Raw genomic sequence first — 18,462 nt, 5'->3', positions numbered from 1 at the left:
AAAAACATCTTGACTGACTTTTCAGTTAGCTTTACTAGATAACTTGCTGTTTGTTCTGCATATCTTGGTTATTTGCAAGTTCTTTCAAAGTACTCACATAAACATTGTGCAGCACATCCTCACACAATATACTTATCAGCAAATTGGACTATCTGAGAGGAAACCATGGCTTGCTGCAGAGGGAGACTGATGGAATTACCTAATAAATATGACAAACGGGTTTGGCAGGCAAGGGTGTCCGTAGCGACACCGATAGCAAGCGGTGGCCCTCGGGTTGGTGGTGTAATTTCTGCCTCTTATCAGGGTGCCATAATTATCAATCTTGCCTGTTTACAGAATGAATATTCATGTAGGCTCCTCACTGAAGATGGAGTAAGGCAGCATCTTCAACACTGCGATATAGGATTGACTGGAAGGTCAGACTTTGCCCTTATTAGATTCCGCTTCGTAACCTGTAGCGCTGATCTTTTGTCCACGCTCGCGATGTTCTCATAGTAATCTTTGCCTTTTTTTTCCAGCCGTCTTTTCCTCTTCTTTTTATCGAATGCACAGTGATTGATTGCGACCAATTGGAGGGAAACGTAGAGAAAAGCAATTATTCCCAACCTCAACCGTACTCGGTGTGTGATTTATTCTATGTCTAAATTGAGGGCTGGGCGAGAGAGGGAGGAGAGACCAGCTTGATGACACTAGTATGCTAGTGTACTAGTATATCAACCACAAACTCATGCAAAAACAATGCATGAAAAGACCATAACCACATTTGTGCTGATTTAAATAGAAAGAACAGAATTTTAGTTTTCCACCGGAGAAATAAGTGGATTTGATGCAGGTTTTGGTTGCTTTAAAGAAAAAGAAGCCAAGTTATTTACTCATCATGAATCAAAGGTGTACTGTAGAGTTGGCACTCTAATTCAGCACTTTCTTACTTGATGCATTTCCATACTTTAAATGTCATCGACACCCTTAAACTCTAGAGCTCATTTTGCTTATTTCTTTTTTATACTTTAAATGGACCGTGAATGTGACATTGGAATGGTTTGGTCAGGTGGAAAAAATAAACATGAGATTTTTGCTTCCTAGAAGTGTCAGAGCTTCATCATTAGCTGAAATCTGTTGTCTTGGGTGGTATTTTAAACTAACCTGTTAACACATGAGCATGCCACTTGCTTATTGTAGTACCATAAAAGAATGCCAGTTTGGCTGTCTGGATGGCATAGCGGTATAGTCTGTTGCCTACCAACATGAGGATCGCCGGTTCGAATCCCCACGTTACCTCCAGCTGGATCGGGCGTCCCTACAGACAATTGGCCGTGTCTGCAGGTGGGAAGCCAGATGTGGGTGTGTGCCCCGGTCGCTGCACTAGCGCCTCCTCTGGTCGGTCAGGGCGCCTGTTCAGGCGGGAGGGGGAACTGGGGGGAGTGGCGTGATCCTCCCATGTGCTGTGTACCCCTGGTGAAACTCCTCACAGTCAGGTGAAAAGAAGAGGCTGGCAACTCCACATGTATCGGGAGGAGCATGTGGTAGTCTGCTGCCCTCCCCGGATCGGCAGATGGGGTGGAGCAGCGACCAGGATGGTTCGGAAGAGTGGGATAATTGGCCGGATACAGTTGGGGAGAAAACGGGGGAAATTCCAAAAATAAATAATTAAAAAGAATAAAAGAATGGCAATTGGTAGTTCACTGTTCACATGAATTGAAACAAATCACACATTTTAATGTTGAGTGGTGAGTATAGCACTTGCTATGGAACAGTTTGAGATGCTGTGCAAAGGCCGACCCCTTTTGGTCACCTTGACAGCACATGCTTGAAAAAGACTATCCCTTTGAATCATTTAGTTGCAATTCATGCAATTGTTCTTTTTTAATATTTACTGTGATTGATTGCATGTCTAGATTTCTGTAGGGAAGGCCTCGGTGAGAATCAAACCCCTAACCCTGGCAGCATTAGTGTTGTGCTGTAATGCTACCTAAATCCTTATGGGAATAACCACTGATCCCCATTTCTTTGACAGGATACCATCAGCAGGCATCGGTCCTGACTGGCCCGATAACATCAACTTCACCTTCCAGTTCTATCGTTTCCCACCAATCACATCCCAGCAACTCAAACTACTGACCGCTGACAAGGCCAAGCAGAAAGCCAATGATCCATTACCCTGTGTCCTGGCCTCCATCAACAAGGACAGCTCCATCAACTCCGGTAAGGCCCAGCCACTAGGGTGAGAGTCGAGGCTTGATTTTGTCAGCAGTACACAATGCAGATGGGCACTGAACACTGAAGGTGGATGACATCACTCTCACTATGCAAGTGCTTTGAGCACTGAAAATTTTGGCAGTAGTCGCCACTGCAGTAACAATAGTATTTACTGGAGCATCCGGGTAGCGTAGCAGTCTATTTCATTGCCTACCAACACGAGGATCGCCGGATCGATTCCTTGTGTTACATCCAGCTTGGTCGGGTGTCCCTACAGACACAATTGGCCGTGTCAGCGGGTGGGAAGCTGGAATGTGGGTATGTGTCCTGGTCGCTGCACTAGCGCCTCCTCTGGGCTCCTCTCTGGGTGCCTGTTTATAGGGAAGGGGGAACTGGGGGGAATAGCGTGATCCTCCCACGTGCTACGTCCCCCTGGTGAAACTCCTCACTGTGAGGTGAAAAGAAGCGGCTGGCGACTCCACATGTATCGGAGGAGGCATGTGGTAGTCTGCAGCCCTCCCCGGATTGACAGAGGGGGTGGAGCAGTGACCGGGACAGCCTAGAGGAGTGGGGTAATTGGCGAAGTACAATCGGGGAGAAAAAGGGGGAATTTAAAAAAAAACAAAAACAAAAAAAAACAATAGTAGATACAGTAGATGTGATAGATTAGTACCAGTGCAATGTCAATAAGTGGTACCTGCAACAGAGAAGTCATTAGCAGCAGCAGTAAAATACTGGACACAGCAGTAGTGATATGTGTGTGACAAGTGGCTATCAAATGGAAAGCTTTAAGTAATAGGATGAAGGTGTGAGCCTTATACCAAGACTCTGATCTCCAAGGAAGTTATCTGAAGGCAATGTCTGGATGCATGCTCAATAATCCAGGTAAGAAAACCAAAGAAGGTGGAATCAGTTCATCTGGATACAATGTTTCCATCTTCAGTCTAAACTGATGATGTCACTTAGCTGAGTGATGAAACGTATCTGTCACTAAACGTTGTATCCAGATGAACTGATTCAACCCTCTTTGATATCTGAAGGATACTATTTGTCGCTGGCAACATTGTGCATTTAATTCATGTTAATCAACACAAATCTTTTCACATGTCGGTGCAATGATAAATGAGATAAAACAGAAAATCGTGACCCTGCTAGTACAGGATTTGTTACAGATTTTTCTCCTAAGGCACCCCAGCCACCACCCCCTCCCAGATTAAACAAAGCGCAATCAGTACAAAGTGCAGGCTTGTTCCATGACGCCGAGGCACTTGTCTTTCAATCAGCCGAGCGAGCACTGACTGATGTCGACTGATGTCTACTCATATGGCATCTAATGAAATGGAAGCGATATTACAGCTTGTGAAAGAGCGTGATTTAGAGCACACTCCCAACCCCCACCCCTATACCTACAAGTGCCCACTCACCGTATTCTAGACCCTATTGTAGTTTTCTCTATATGCTTCGTGTTTATCGTCTCCTACCCACACAAACACACAAAAGTTTATTTTTCTGTACCTGTGCTCTTCTTTTTTTGTACACCCTCATTGACTACATTCGTGCCCTAAATCCTAACCCCAACCTTAACCATCAGCACTACATGCCTAACTTTAACCCTTATTTTACCCTGATCCTAATCCCAATTCTAATCTTAACCCTATACCCAAACCCTAAAATAGACCCTTGAAGAAACAAGTTCAAAATGTCAAATCGGTCCCCGAAAATATAGCTGAGCAGGGACACTCACACACACATGTACACGCACAAACTAATAGGAGGCCCACCTACATGAATAAGAACTCTCATACATTGCTTCACTTTGAACTTCTCCACTTCTTAAATGGCTCGGTGTTGAAATGTTCTCTTTGCCTTCTACCCTAACTGCTTGTCTTACCTGTTTCAAGCTTTTCCCAAAAGTTTTACCATGCAATCGTTGCCTCAGATTTGAAAATTGGACACAACTGTATTGGTGAAAAGTCCTGGGGGTTTGGGGATTTCATATCTTCTCTGTATTTTAATTGCTGAACCTCAAAGTTGGACATTTCTGTGAATGATAACACTGGGTCCTGTATAAATCAGATATCATGGGATGTTCAGATAATGACCCCCCCCCCAAATGGAAATGTAGCAATTTGGAAATGAACTCTGCCAAGGGAGATAACTGTACTTATTCTTTCATGGCTGTGCACTAGTTTGTGTGGGTCAGTACAGGAGTAAGGATATCAATGATTCAGGTATTGATCATTCCTCTCTGTGGTCAGTCAGATTGTATAATGGTTTTTAGGGGTTCACCTTCTGATTTACCCCATGTGTTATGTGTGCGTATTGTGAGTATGTGTAGGTTTGAGTATGTGTGTACGTGCATGCTACTGTGTATGTCAGTTTATGTGTGTGTGTGTGTGTGTGTGTCTGTGTAAAGCATATATGTAATAATACGTTTTAGCCCTGCTGCAGTGAATATGATTGTGTTCTGGGTTGAACCCCTTTAAGCCTTTGATGGTGGTGCTTGTGGAGGGTGAATGATAAGGGTTAGAGCAGCATGTGTGTGAGAACAGGATTATCAGTTTACACCCCTATACTAGCTTGACATATGTGATTTAGGAAAGTGTTGCCCCCCTCCTTTAAACAAGGCATCTAGCTCCTAAATGTACCTGTGGAGTAAGTCAGTGGCACCACTCTGAGGACTGACTACATGTACAAAATCTGCTACTGCAGGGGTTTCCACATTTACAGGGATTTGCACAATAGGCTACAGAATATGATTTGATATATCGATGTAATATGATTGTAAAACACTGCAGCACCAATTTCGGATTTTGGGCTACACAATGCAAAAAAAAAAAATCATTATTCATGTCGGCACTAATAATGCCAGGATGAAGCAATCAGAGATCACAAAAGCTTGCCTAGTCAGGATGCTTGAGTTGGCCAGAAAGATGTGTCAAATTGATTAATTGTCCTTGGTTCCTTACCCGTGAGGGGTAATGATGAGGTGTACAGTAGGCTCACTTCAATGAACTGCTGGCTGGCTCATTACTGTAATGAGAAGGGATTTGGTTATGTTGACAACTGGCCTTCTTTCTGGGGCCACCCTTACTTGCTGAAAGCGGACACCATTCATCCAACTGGGAGGGCACTGCTCTTTTGTCGAGCATTAAAGATACCTGTCTATGTTTAGTTTGACAGCAGGGAGTTATCATTCAGCAGGATGCAGGTGATTAGAGAACCTACTAGGTTTAAACCTAGTCCGGATGTGGAGTCAACTAGTTAATATGCTTAGTTGGGGAATTTCTCATCATATAAATTATCGAACTGACAGCTTAACCTATAACACTGAGACCCTCTCCCTACCCTGCTGTATTGCTCCCAAGTTCTCCTCTCCTAAATATACACTACCGTTCAAAAGTTTGGGATCACCCAAACAATTTTGTGTTTTCCATGAAAAGTCACACTTATTCACCACCATATGTTGTGAAATGAATAGAAAATAGAGTCAAGACATTGACAAGGTTAGAAATAATGATTTGTATTTGAAATAAGATTTTTTTTACATCAAACTTTGCTTTCGTCAAAGAATCCTCCATTTGCAGCAATTACAGCATTGCAGACCTTTGGCATTCTAGCTGTTAATTTGTGGAGGTAATCTGGAGAAATTGCACCCCACGCTTCCAGAAGCAGCTCCCACAAGTTGGATTGGTTGGATGGGCACTTCTTTGAGCAGATTGAGTTTCTGGAGCATCACATTTGTGGGGTCAATTAAACGCTCAAAATGGCCAGAAAAAGAGAACTTTCATCTGAAACTCGACAGTCTATTCTTGTTCTTAGAAATGAAGGCTATTCCATGCGAGAAATTGCTAAGAAATTGAAGATTTCCTACACCGGTGTGTACTACTCCCTTCAGAGGACAGCACAAACAGGCTCTAACCAGAGTAGAAAAAGAAGTGGGAGGCCGCGTTGCACAACTGAGCAAGAAGATAAGTACATTAGAGTCTCTAGTTTGAGAAACAGACGCCTCACAGGTCCCCAACTGGCATCTTCATTAAATAGTACCTGTTAGAGCCTGTTTGTGCTGTCCTCTGAAGGGAGTAGTACACACCGGTGTAGGAAATCTTCAATTTCTTAGCAATTTCTCGCATGGAATAGCCTTCATTTCTAAGAACAAGAATAGACTGTCGAGTTTCAGATGAAAGTTCTCTTTTTCTGGCCATTTTGAGCGTTTAATTGACCCCACAAATGTGATGCTCCAGAAACTCAATCTGCTCAAAGAAGTGCCCATCGAACCAATCCAACTTGTGGGAGCTGCTTCTGGAAGCGTGGGGTGCAATTTCTCCTGATTACCTCAACAAATTAACATCTAGAATGCCAAAGGTCTGCAATGCTATAATTGCTGCAAATGGAGGATTCTTTGACGAAAGCAAAGTTTGATGTAAAAAAAATCTTATTTCAAATACAAATCATTATTTCTAACCTTGTCAATGTCTTGACTCTATTTTCTATTCATTTCACAACATATGGTGGTGAATAAGTGTGACTTTTCATGGAAAACACGAAATTGTTTGGGTAATCCCAAACTTTTGAACGGTAGTGTATGAATCACAATAATCTAATACCACCAGTGGTGGTGAAATGTGCAACAAAGTACCTAATAATCTACAGAACCAAACATCTAATGTTATCAGAAGTGTGACCACACATCGTTCAAAGTATAGGTCTTCAAATTGTCAACTAATAATACAAGGTGTCTAATTCAAATTAATATTTAATCTATTGGTAGCTCTTAAGTTCTGCCTACTACTGATCCCTTCAACAAGATGCTTAAATTTGGTTTCATAAATATCAGATCACTGTCTACCAAAGCCTTACTAATAAATGATCTGATTCTTGAACATAGTTTTGATATGATTGGGTTATGTGAAACATGACTGAAACCAAATGTTTTTCTTCCCTTAAATGAAGCTTCCCCACCTAACTGTACTTATGCCCATGAGGCTCAGGCAAATAAACACTGTGGGGGTTTCACCTTAATATTTAAGTCTATTTTCAATTTAACTTCTAAACTTGAATCTAAATTCCAATCTTTTGAGGCTTTTATTCTAAGTCCATCTCCCTCAGCCATGAACAGAATCTGGTCAGTCCAGATTGTAATACACTATTGAACTCCTGGCTCTTATTCACTATTTCTTGAAGCATTTGGAGAATTTGTCTTGGGTCTTGTTACTCATTCTGATGAGATTGTAATTCTTGGTGATTTCAATATTTATCTTGGCAGCACGGTGGCCCAGTGGTTAGCGCTGTTGCCTCACAGCAAGAAGGTCCTGGGTTCGAACCCCGGGGTTGTCCAACCTTGGGGGTCATCCCAGGTCGTACTCTGTGTGGAGTTTGCATGTTCTCCCCGTGTCTGCGGTGGGTTTTCTTCGGGTGCTCCGGTTTCTCCCACCATCAAAAAGACATGCATATTAGGGTTAGTACTCCTGTCTGTGCCCCTGGTACTCCTGTCTGTGCCCCTGACCGAGGCATGGCAAGACGAACTGGAGTTGTCCCCTGGTGCTTCGCAGCAGCTGCCCACTGCTTCTGGCTACACAGCGAGGATGGGTTAAACGCAGAGAAGAATTTCCCCACAGGGATTAATATACCAAAACCAAAATAAAAAAAATCTGAATAAGACCGGTGATCCTCTAAGTATAGCCTTTCTGGTGCTTGTTGATACTTTTTGGGTTCGCTTAGTTTGATTCAAGAGTTGACTCATTGCAGTTGTAACTCCCTTGATTTGGTTTTATCTAAAGGATAGCTGTTTCTGATTTGACTGTCTTGCCAAACATCTGCTGTCAGATCATTTTCTCATTAAATTTGAAGCATTATTGGCCTGTCCTTTCAATGTTGGCACAAATGTAATTGCCACTCACCACATTGGACCATCCACTGTAGCTGCATTTGGCCAGCAGCTGCCTGAAGTCTTGGCTCCTTTCACTATAGAGACAGACTCTGTTGAAATTTTCACTAGTGACTTAAATGTGTCTCTCTCTAGTCTCCTCGATTCAGTTGCACCTTTCACTACCAGAGCTAGGTGACTAAAGAGGCCTACACCCTGGTTTAATGGCAGGACATGTATTCTTAACCAGGCCTGCAGGAGACTGGAACGTAAATGGTGAAAATCAAAATTGGAAGTTTTTTAACTATATTGGCATGAGTGTTTATTGAAATAAGTGTGCTTCTTCTGCAGAGAAAGATGTGTATCTCTCTCACTTAATCAATATTAATAAACAATCCCAGATTTATCCTTGACACTGTAACTAAGTTTACTAAAAAGCAGCCTTCTATTATCTGCTCACCATTCAAGGCCCATGAGTTTCTAAAACTTTTTTTTTGCAATAAGTTTGATGAGATCATAAACGAAATTGATTCTTCAACTCCAGCTACTCCTGCAGATCCTGTCTTACCAAATTCATATCTATACAATGAGTCACTGATGTTCCCTTTTATTTCAGCTTTTGAGACTATCTCTCTTGATACTTTGACTTAAGCTTGTGTCAACTTCTAAACCAACTACTTGCCTACTTCAAAGAAGTTTGAATCAGTTAATTCTGGATACATTTATTGACTGATATGTTTCATCACTCATCTAAGTGACCTCTTCAGTCTAGACTGACTGCAGGTATCCCCGCCCTTATAAACAATACAGTTGCATAATGATTAAAACCAATGACCAGTTTGTCTACAATTTGCCTAATTGATCCTTACCAACAAAACTTTTTAAAGACGTCTGGCCTTTCCTGAGACATACAATGCTAGACATTGTTAATTTATCACTTACTACTGGCACTGTTCCCAGCAGTTTTAAGACAGCTTTTGTTAAACCTCTACTTAAGAAACTGCACCTTGAGCCAATGTCTCAATAAATATCAACCAGTCTCTAATCTTCCATTCTTTTCTATATTACTAGAGAGAGTTGTGTAGTTGTGTATCAACAACTTTTGACAAATATAGACGAAAACTATATGAACCTTTTCAGTTGGCTTTCAGCGCCTGTCACTCCACTGAAACTCCTCTAACCAGATTTGTGAATGATCTTCTACTAGCTATGGACTGATTCCAACTCTGCTTTGACTACTAAACCTCAGTGCAGCCTTTGATACCATTGATCACTGTATACTATTAGACAGAATAAATTGTAATTTTGATGTCTCTGGCTTAGCTCGCTTGGCTTAAGTCCTACTTATCTGGAAGAACACAGTGTGTCTGCTGTAATAATATTATATTGAAATTCTCTGATGTTAAATATGGTGTACATCAGGGCTCAGGTTCTTGGCCCTCTACTGTTCTCTCTTAATATTTCACCTCTTCACCAAATTTTATGCAATCATGGAATAAATTTCCATTGCTATACGGATGATCGTCAGCTGTATGTGCCTATAGTGATGATCATACTCAAATGGCTAATTTAGAGGCCTGCTTAGCTGCTGTGAAAAATTGAATGTCACTAAATTTCCTGCTCTTAAATTCAGATAAAACTGAAATGCTGGTTGGGGGGAGGGTCCACCAAGTAGTGGCAAAGGTTATTTAATTTAAAGCACAATTTTACCTTAATTTATGGAAATACTATCTTACCGTATATTATTAGTATCTACCGATCCCTGTTGCCCTTTCGAACGACAACGAATGGCTGTAAACCACTGTTGAGTGACTACCGAAGCAGGCCGCAGAGGGTGCCTTGGACTTTCCTGAGCTAGCTAATGTCACCTGGCATTGTGACACTAAATAAAGAAGCTACTTCCCTGCTAGCACTTCCGCTAACATTGCCCGCTAGCTAACACTGCTGCTAACGGTGCTACTGTCATATAATAAATATTCAACTTTACCAACTGGTCTGTAAACTGAATATTTCTATCTGACTGTATCCTTAGAAGTATAAACAGAGCCTTGACCATCTGATACATTGCAAAAATGGGCAATAAGAATGACATCTCCATGACTCGGCCTAAAAGGAACCCTATGGAGGCGGGCCTTGGCAGAGCCCCGATTGCTGAAGCAATCAACCCTCGCAAAACAACTTGTCAATGGGGGAGGTGATTTGTAATGACCAGGGCACGCCACTTAACCTGGAAATGTTCACCGAAGCACTTGAAGGACTAAACGGGGACATATGTATGATAAACTGGACTCAAAAATTGACATATTTTCCAAAATGCTCCACTCAGAAATGACTCTAATAAAAGATGACCTAAAGTCATCAATGGCTACATTACAGACAAAAGTGAACTCACAGGACTCTGCCATAAAGGACCTTGAGCTCTCAGCTACTACCTGCAGTGATGACTTAACATTCTCAGCAACACAGTGAATACTCTTAAAGGTGAAGTTAAAGTGCTCCAAGGTAAATGTGAGGACCTAGAGGGAAGGTCAAGTCATAATAACATTCACCTGGTGGGCGTCGCAGAAGATTTGGAGGGTCCCCACCTGAGAAAGTTAATTTCTCAACTTCTGCAGGACATGCTAAACCTGGATGAAACCCCCCTCTTGGACAGCACCCACAGATCCCTTCAAGAGAAGCACAAGCATGGGGGCTCACCACGACTTTTTATCATCAGAGTTAACTATTTTCATGTCAAAGAACAGATCATGTGCTGGGCGAGGGGAGCTGCCCCTCTCCTGCACCAAGGCAGGAGACTTTTCATCTTCCCTAACTTTGCCCCATCCATGGCTAAGAAATGCTCAGAGTTTGGAAATGCTAAATGCCTACTGCGCTCCTGCCCAGGTGTTAAATTTGGCCTCTTCTACCCGGCCGAGCTTGGGATCACTCTACCCAGTGAAGCACTCCACAAGTTCACTGATCCAGCTGCTGTGGTTGACTTTGGTAACAGAGAATTGAGGAGGGCTGCCTCTCCAACCCAGAGTGACAGGATTGACGGTGCTAACACTTAACCTCTACTCAAAATATCCTTTGACAGCCAATATTCGTAAACATATGTTAAATTAACCTTTCAATACAATTTTCAGATAGGATGTATTCAGTTTTTCCCCCAATAATATCCTGTCTGTCACCTTCTACGTATGTTTGAGGAGGACATTTATTATCTTTTTTTATTTATTCACTTGGTTTATACGAGAAACACTGTCTTCGGCAGTGCACCGAAACGATGATGACTGTGATGCAGTTTAAGCTCGGCAAGCACGCCGAAGGAAAATTTAAACCTCTTTCTTTTTAGCCTAGGGGACCTGTAATCTCCACCCAGAGGGGAGAAGAATGAATTCCTCCAAGAGTGGGTGGTCAGAGCTGGCAAAGATTGACCATGCCTTCTGCAAAACTTGTCTTTCATAGATGTCTTTCAAAGAAAGCTGGTGGTGCATGCCAATTATTTTGCTGACTACTTTAACAATATTGAACAAAACATTTTTGTTTTGCACTGTAAGGTTGCCCTACCAAGAAATAAAACAAAAGGTTAAAATAGACTTAAAGGATTTGTAAAATAAAGCTCTCAGTGTCTTGTCCACACTAAACGTGTTCAGTCAGCGCAAAAAGTGAAGTCTCTGCAGGCCCCTTTTTGCAGATAGCAGATGTGTTGAGGTCATGGTTCAAGTTCTTGTCGATCACTGTTCCCAGGTACTTGTAGCACTCAACCATCTCAACAAGTGAGCCCTTATTTAAAGTTAGAAAGGATGAGTGGGAGGTTTTCCTGATGTCGATGGCCATATCTTTAGTGGAAGTGGTTGTCACACCACTCCACAAAGTCTTTCACAACTGGTCCATGATCGACCTCTCCATCCTGGAGCAGACTGACTGTCATCTGTGAACTTCAGGAGATGCCTGTCATTGTATTTACCCCTACATGCATTTGTATATAGAATATACAATAATGGGGACAGGACACACCTCTCAGGTGAGCCTGTGGATGACAAGCACTTCTGGGAAAGGGCACCATTAGCCCTGACTGCCAGGGGCCTACATGTTACAAAGTCCATTACCCATTTCACCATGCCAGCATCAAGATTAAAAGTGGTTAGTGGTTTACTAGCTAAAATGTGTGGTTGGATTGTATTAAAAACTGAGGAGGAATCTTCAAATAAAAACCTTGATGAGTTTTTGTACCCTTGAGATGCTTGTACAAATAATTAAATAAAGTAGTAGTGGAACAACCACCCCTCTATTAACCTGGGTCAAGCAGGTCCTGAACCTTATGAGTCAAGATTTGTTGGCCAATCGCTCAAAAGTGTTCATCAGTAGTGAAGTCAGAGCCACAGGCCAAAGGTCATTGAGCTCTTTTAGGTATTTTTTCTTGGCTATTAGTACAGCAATCGACTCCTTCCACAGTTTCGGGACCTTGTGCTGGGTAAGTGACGAGTTGAAAAGATCAGTAAAAATATCACATAACTGATCTGAACAAACTAAAAGATGTGGCAGTTATCATGTCATGCTCAGGGCTCTTACTAATATTACATGTATGGAACATGGATCTGACAGAATGGGCATTGATTTTAGACTGAGGGGTGGCAGTACAGTCACTCAACATATTTCACCATGCACATTTGTAAAATTATGTTCACCATTAAAACGTAAATAAAAATCCGTCAGTGCAGTTGCAAGCTCTGAATCTGAATCGAAACCATCAGTGGAGCGTCCGGGCAGCATAGCGGTCTATTACGTTGTATCCCAACATGGGGATCGCTGGTTCGAATCCATGCGTTACCTCCGGCTTGGTCAGGCATCCCTACAGACACAATTGGTCATGCCTGTTGGTGGGAAGCCGGATGTGGGTATGTGTCCTGGTCTCTGCACTAGCGCCTGCTCTGGTCAGTTGGGGTGCCTGTTCAAGGGGGAACTGGGGGGAATAGCGTGATCCTCCCACGTGCTACGTCCCCCTTGTGAAACTCCTTACTGTCAGGTGAAAAGAAGCGGCTGGCGACTCCTGTGTATCGCAGGAGACATGTGGTCGTCTGCAGCCCTCCCTGGATAGACAGAGGGGGTGGAGCGGTGATTGGGATGGCTCGAAAGAGTGGGGTATTTGGCCAAGTACAATTGGGGAGAAAAAGAAGGAAAAATCCAAAAGAATTCTGCCTTGTGACTTCCTGTGATGGACTGGTGGCCTGTCCAGGGTGTCTCCCCGCCTGCCGTCCAATAACTGCTGGGATAGGCCCCAGCAACCCTGAGAGCAGGATAAGCGGTTTGAATAATGAATGAATGAATGAATCCAAAAGAAAAAAAAAACATCAATGGTGATTGACCTATTGTCCTGGTCCGTCATGGCTCTCACGCCATCCCACACTGCCTGTAGGTCATTACTGTGAAATTTCTCCTCTATTCTACTTTTATGTTGGAGTTTAGCCTTCTTAATTTCATATCTCGCCTAATTTTTTAGCTTCCGCTTTATCCCCATCCCTGCCATGTAGAAAGGCAGTATGTTTCCTGTGCAGTGCATCCTTCACTGCTTTACTTAACCAGGGTTTATTATTTGGAAACGCCTTCACACATTTAGTTGGGATGATTGAGCCTTTTAGATAAAGGTTATAGCAGGATATCACCTCAGCCCTGTCATCAAGATCAGTAGTAGAATAATTAAAAGCATTCCAGTCTGCTTTCATGGCCTCCCTCGAGTCCCCCCACAGCACTTCCAGTCCACATCTCCACTTCTCGCTCTCTCTCTCTCAATTCAATTCAATTCAATTTAATTCAATATGTACTTTATTGGCATGACATACGTTTGTGTACATATTGCCAAAGCATGTAAAACAACAATGATTATAATAATAACAGCAACAACAATCTCTCTCTGTCCGTCTCTGTATATATATTATACTTGTGTGTGTGTGTGTGTGTGTGTGTGTGTGTGTGTGTGTATATATATACACACACACACGCACACACACACACACACACACAAAGTTCCTCCTCTCCTCATTGATTTGACGCAGTCAGACCAAAATCATTTGCTGTTTATTCTGGGTATCTCCTTTACACATTATCAGCTACACTTTACACGTGTGTGTGCATATATATACACAGACACACACACACAGACACACACACACACACACACACGCACACACACACAAAGTTCCTCCTCTCCTCATTGATTTGACGCAGTCAGACCAAAATCATTTGCTGTTTATTCTGGGTATCTCCTTTACACATTATCAGCTACACTTTACACGCTTGCCGACCTTCCGTTGTGTTTCCTCTTCCTTTGTGGTGATGGATGAGCAGAGGAAGACGCTGCTAGCTGTCGCTGCTACTTCTGACAGCCTTTAAACCTTATTCATTCTGAAGCTATAGTCGTCTTCATCACTTAACTGTGCAAGAGGCGCCTATAATATGTGTGAACATCGATTGTTAGTGGCTTAGATGGTGCTCGCTCCATCAGTTGCATGCAGCAGTCATCCTGTTTTTGAAGTAGTGCACTGGAGGAGCAGGTTGAGAGAGATTCACCTTTTTGCACAAGTGCTCAGTGGAGCGTTGTCAGGCTGAGGTAGGGGTGGTGTTCATGGGAAAACTTGCAAAATCATCTATAGTTTTGGCTTCATCAGAATTTTTAAATCACAGAATAGATTTTTTGTTTGCTCAGGTTAAATTATCCTGTGCTCAGAAAGTCCCACTGCGTGCTCAGGGACGAGGCACAAAAATAACACGGTAGATTTGCACAAGAAGACCGTCATGTACTTTGACTCAATGGGAGCAAATGATGGTGGAGCTTGCAGGATACTGTTGTGAGTTTTCTGTCAGATTATAGTGGCTTTGGATAGCTATTCAAAGCGTATTTTTCTATTTTGTTATACTTTATTAATGATTAATTACATTTATTAGGCCCTGTGTGATGGCCTGGCGGCCTGTCCAGGGTGTCTCCCCGCCTGCCGCCCAGTGACTGCTGGGATAGGCTACCCTGAGAGCAAGATAAGCGTTTGAGTAATGGATGGATGGATAGAATTTTTAATAATAGAATTTTATTTTATAGGCATTTAAGTTACAGTTATACATTATTTCAAATATATTTAGAGGTAGACATGGAAGGATGTTACTGATGCATTTACACTTTCATAGAAATGTATATTCTAAATGTCTCATTCCAGCTGAGAGTGCTAGCTTAGCCATTGACTGGTGTAGTGGTGAGTTGTCCAGTACTTTGCATCACTGGTTTGGGCCACTGTGGCAGACAGCACTGTGCTTTGCTGGCATTTGAAGTGCTCAGCCATCCCTCCACTCCCTGATAAAAAGTATAAGATGAAGGTGGTGAACGGGGAGGGTGAAAGTATTCAGGAGCGTCCAGAAGGTGCTCTGTTCCATATCTATGGTATAGTTCTTTTTTACTTTTTTCTCCTCTTTTTCTCCCCAATTATACTTGGCAAATTACCCTATTTTCCGAGCTGGCCTGGTCTCTGCTCCACCCTTTCTGCCGATCTGGGGAGGGCTGCAGACTACCACATGCCTCCTCCGATACATGTGGAGTCGCCAGCCGCTTCTTTTCACCTGACAGTGAGGAGTTGCGCCAGGGGGACATAGCATGTGGGAGGATCACGCTACCCCCCCCCCCCGAACAGGGACCCCAACCGACCAGAGGAGGCGCTAGTGCAGCGACCAGGACCACATCTGGCTTCCAACCCGCAGACAGCCAGTTGTGTCTATAGGGATGCCTTACCAAGACGGAGGTAACACGGGGATTCGAACCTGCGATCCCCATGTTGGTAGGCAACAAAATAGACTGCTACACTACTCGGACGCCCCTCTATGGTGCAGTTCTGTAGACAGACAAACTGTGGCCTGTCTATGGAGTCCCTAATCCATTAGACCATGCCATTTTCTGTGACTGAGTGGTTGTCAGCTGCTCCCACAGAAGGATGGGATGGGTGAAGTTAAAAGACACCAGAGGAATCAAACAACGTGACCCACTGCTTTCCTTGTCACCACAGATTGTGGTAAGCTCCGTGGAGCAGGTTAAATGATAGTGTTCTTCAAACATGCAATATGTGGGTCTGAGATGCAAATGGGAGACGGTCCCAGGAGTCTAACCCTTTGGGATGCTGTGGAGCTGCAGATCTAGGTTGTTAAAAAAAGGTTTTAGTTGTATGCGAGGTCACCAGTCTGTAGCTGTTTCTTAGGCACAGGGACTCTTCACAATGTTTTCTACAGTGCTGGCACCCTCCTCACACCTAAGGTGCTGAAATACCTCTGCCAGCTGACAGGCGCATGCTCTAGGTACCTTTGAGCCTGTTCTGTCAGGGTCTGCTGCCTTGTTTGTGCAAAGCCTCTCCAGTTCTCTCGGATAGTTGATATATTGGGGGGGGGGGGTCTTGTGCTGCTGCTTCGTGATGTGATGGAGGAGGAGGAATGCCAAAGTCTGCACAGCCATGTTTTTGTCAAAGTGGGGGGAAGAAACCCCAACAATTCAGAACTGTGACTTGACCGACCGACCAGAGGAGGCGCTAGTGCACCGACCAAGACAAATACCCGCGCCTGGCTTCCCACCCGCAGACAGGGGATCAGAGCATATTCCAATAGACTGATACTGGTGATATTAAGTCAGATCGAACCCTGATCTTCTGTTTATCTGATCCATCTTGCGCTCCGTCTATGCCAGCTGTCATACGGGTGACGTCAGTTGATATTGTCCACAGTTTGTCGTAGGGAGGCGTGTAATTAAAAAGTCAACAACAGCGAGCAGTTAAATTGTGTACTACCTCTTTAAATTGGAAAATGAAAGCAACCTAATAGCCAGCAGTGGGGTCTGCAGTGCCGGAGTTTGGCGAGGTGGTAGCAGCTGAGCTACTCTAACATGAACGGTACGATGAGGCCCTGAAGAGAAATCACTCAACAGAATACAGAGTTCACCTGTTACTCTCTGGAGTGTTCTCCCTCCTTGATCAATGTTTTTATTTTTGTAAGAGCTGTTATATTTAATGTTATTTTTATAGATTGTTTACTATGTTATTTAGAAGAAGAACAGAGAGCCGTTAGGATGGCTGTGATGCTGTTTTTCTTTCTTTATGTGGAGCACATCAAACCTTGCCTACCTTGGGTTGGTTTTACCAACTTTATTGTACTTTAGGGGCACGTTGCTGCAGGGCGATAGGAATATCGGATTGGGAATCATTATTGGCAGATGCTCTATTAAATGACTCAGATCGTATTAGGGACCAAAAAAAAAAGATTGGGACATCCCTGTGGAGTTACACATCACTCACAATAATGGGACAACTCTAGTGACTCCTCTAGAGAGATCCCCTGGCCCTTGTGCTCCCTCCTCCAGGGAGGCTAGAGTGCAGGTTCAGCCACAGAACAGCACCCCTATCTAGTTTTCTTGCTCAGTGACCAATGCTAATGCAGACATTTGAATTCTGACCCTCTGTTTTCGGGCGGGGCTTTGTCTATTCTTTAGGTAGATTTTTCTGTTATTTCTGTCATGTTTTTTTTTTTTTGTGGATTTTCCCTCTTTTTCTCCCCAGTTGTATTTGGCCAATTAACCCACTCTTCTGAACTGTCCTGGTCGCTGCTCCACCCCCTCTGCTGATCCGGGGAGGGCTGCAGACTACCACATGTGTCCTCCGATACATGTGGAGTCGCCAGCCACTTCTTTTCACCTGACAGTGAGGAGTTTCACCAGGGGGATGTAGCACATGGGAGGATCGCGCTATTCCCCCCAGTTCCCCCTCCCCCCCCCAAACAGGCTCCCTGACTGACCAGAGAAGGCGCTAGTGCAGGGACCAGGACACATACCTACATTTGGCTTCCCACCTGCAGACACAGCCAATTGTGTCTGTAGGGACGCCCGACCAGGCCGGAGGTAACACGGGGATTCGAACCGGTGATCCCCTTGTAGGTAGGCAACAGAATAGACTGCCACGCCACCCGGACGCCATTTCTGTCATGTTTAACCAGCTTTCTATGGGACCAAATAACACCATTTGAACAAGCCTTTCAGAATTGCCCCTTGGAGTGGTGTCCCTCTGGGAACATTCAATCCAGATTTTGTGCAGAGCTGCCCATGCCGAGAGCAAGGTAGCTTCTAGTTTAGTGGCTATTCTTAGGGGCAGCATGGCTGAGGAGGAGGTAGAGTGGGTTGTCTAGTAATTGGAAGGTCGCTGGTCCTCCAGAGAGTGTATTGAAGTGTCCTTGAGCAGGACACTGAACCCCTTACTGCTCCTGACGAGCAGGTTGGCGGCTTGCACGGCAGCCTCCACTATCGGTGTGTGAATGTGAGGCACACACTAAAGCGCTTTGAGTGGCCGGTAGACTAGAAAAGCACTACACAAATGCAGTCTATTTACCATTTATTCCTTCTGTCAAGG

The 18,462-nt window shown here is 43.7% G+C and overlaps 1 protein-coding gene across 1 annotated transcript in view; it reads left to right on the top strand.

Moving 5' to 3' along the window:
• The window catches only part of nphp4 (nephronophthisis 4), a 309,249-nt gene that overhangs the window by 205,870 nt on the left and 84,917 nt on the right, over window positions 1-18,462 (top strand). Inside the window, exon 18 of the mRNA XM_056302210.1 lies at window positions 2,015-2,202. Coding sequence (XP_056158185.1) covers window positions 2,015-2,202 — 188 coding nt within the window. The remainder of the gene's footprint in view (window positions 1-2,014; window positions 2,203-18,462) is intronic.

Source organism: Lampris incognitus, chromosome 2 (genome assembly GCF_029633865.1).
Source record: "Lampris incognitus isolate fLamInc1 chromosome 2, fLamInc1.hap2, whole genome shotgun sequence".
NCBI classification, from domain to species: Eukaryota; Metazoa; Chordata; class Actinopteri; order Lampriformes; family Lampridae; genus Lampris; species Lampris incognitus.
Note: the sequence above shows the minus strand (reverse complement) of the source record. Positions and strands in the feature narration are given on the sequence as shown.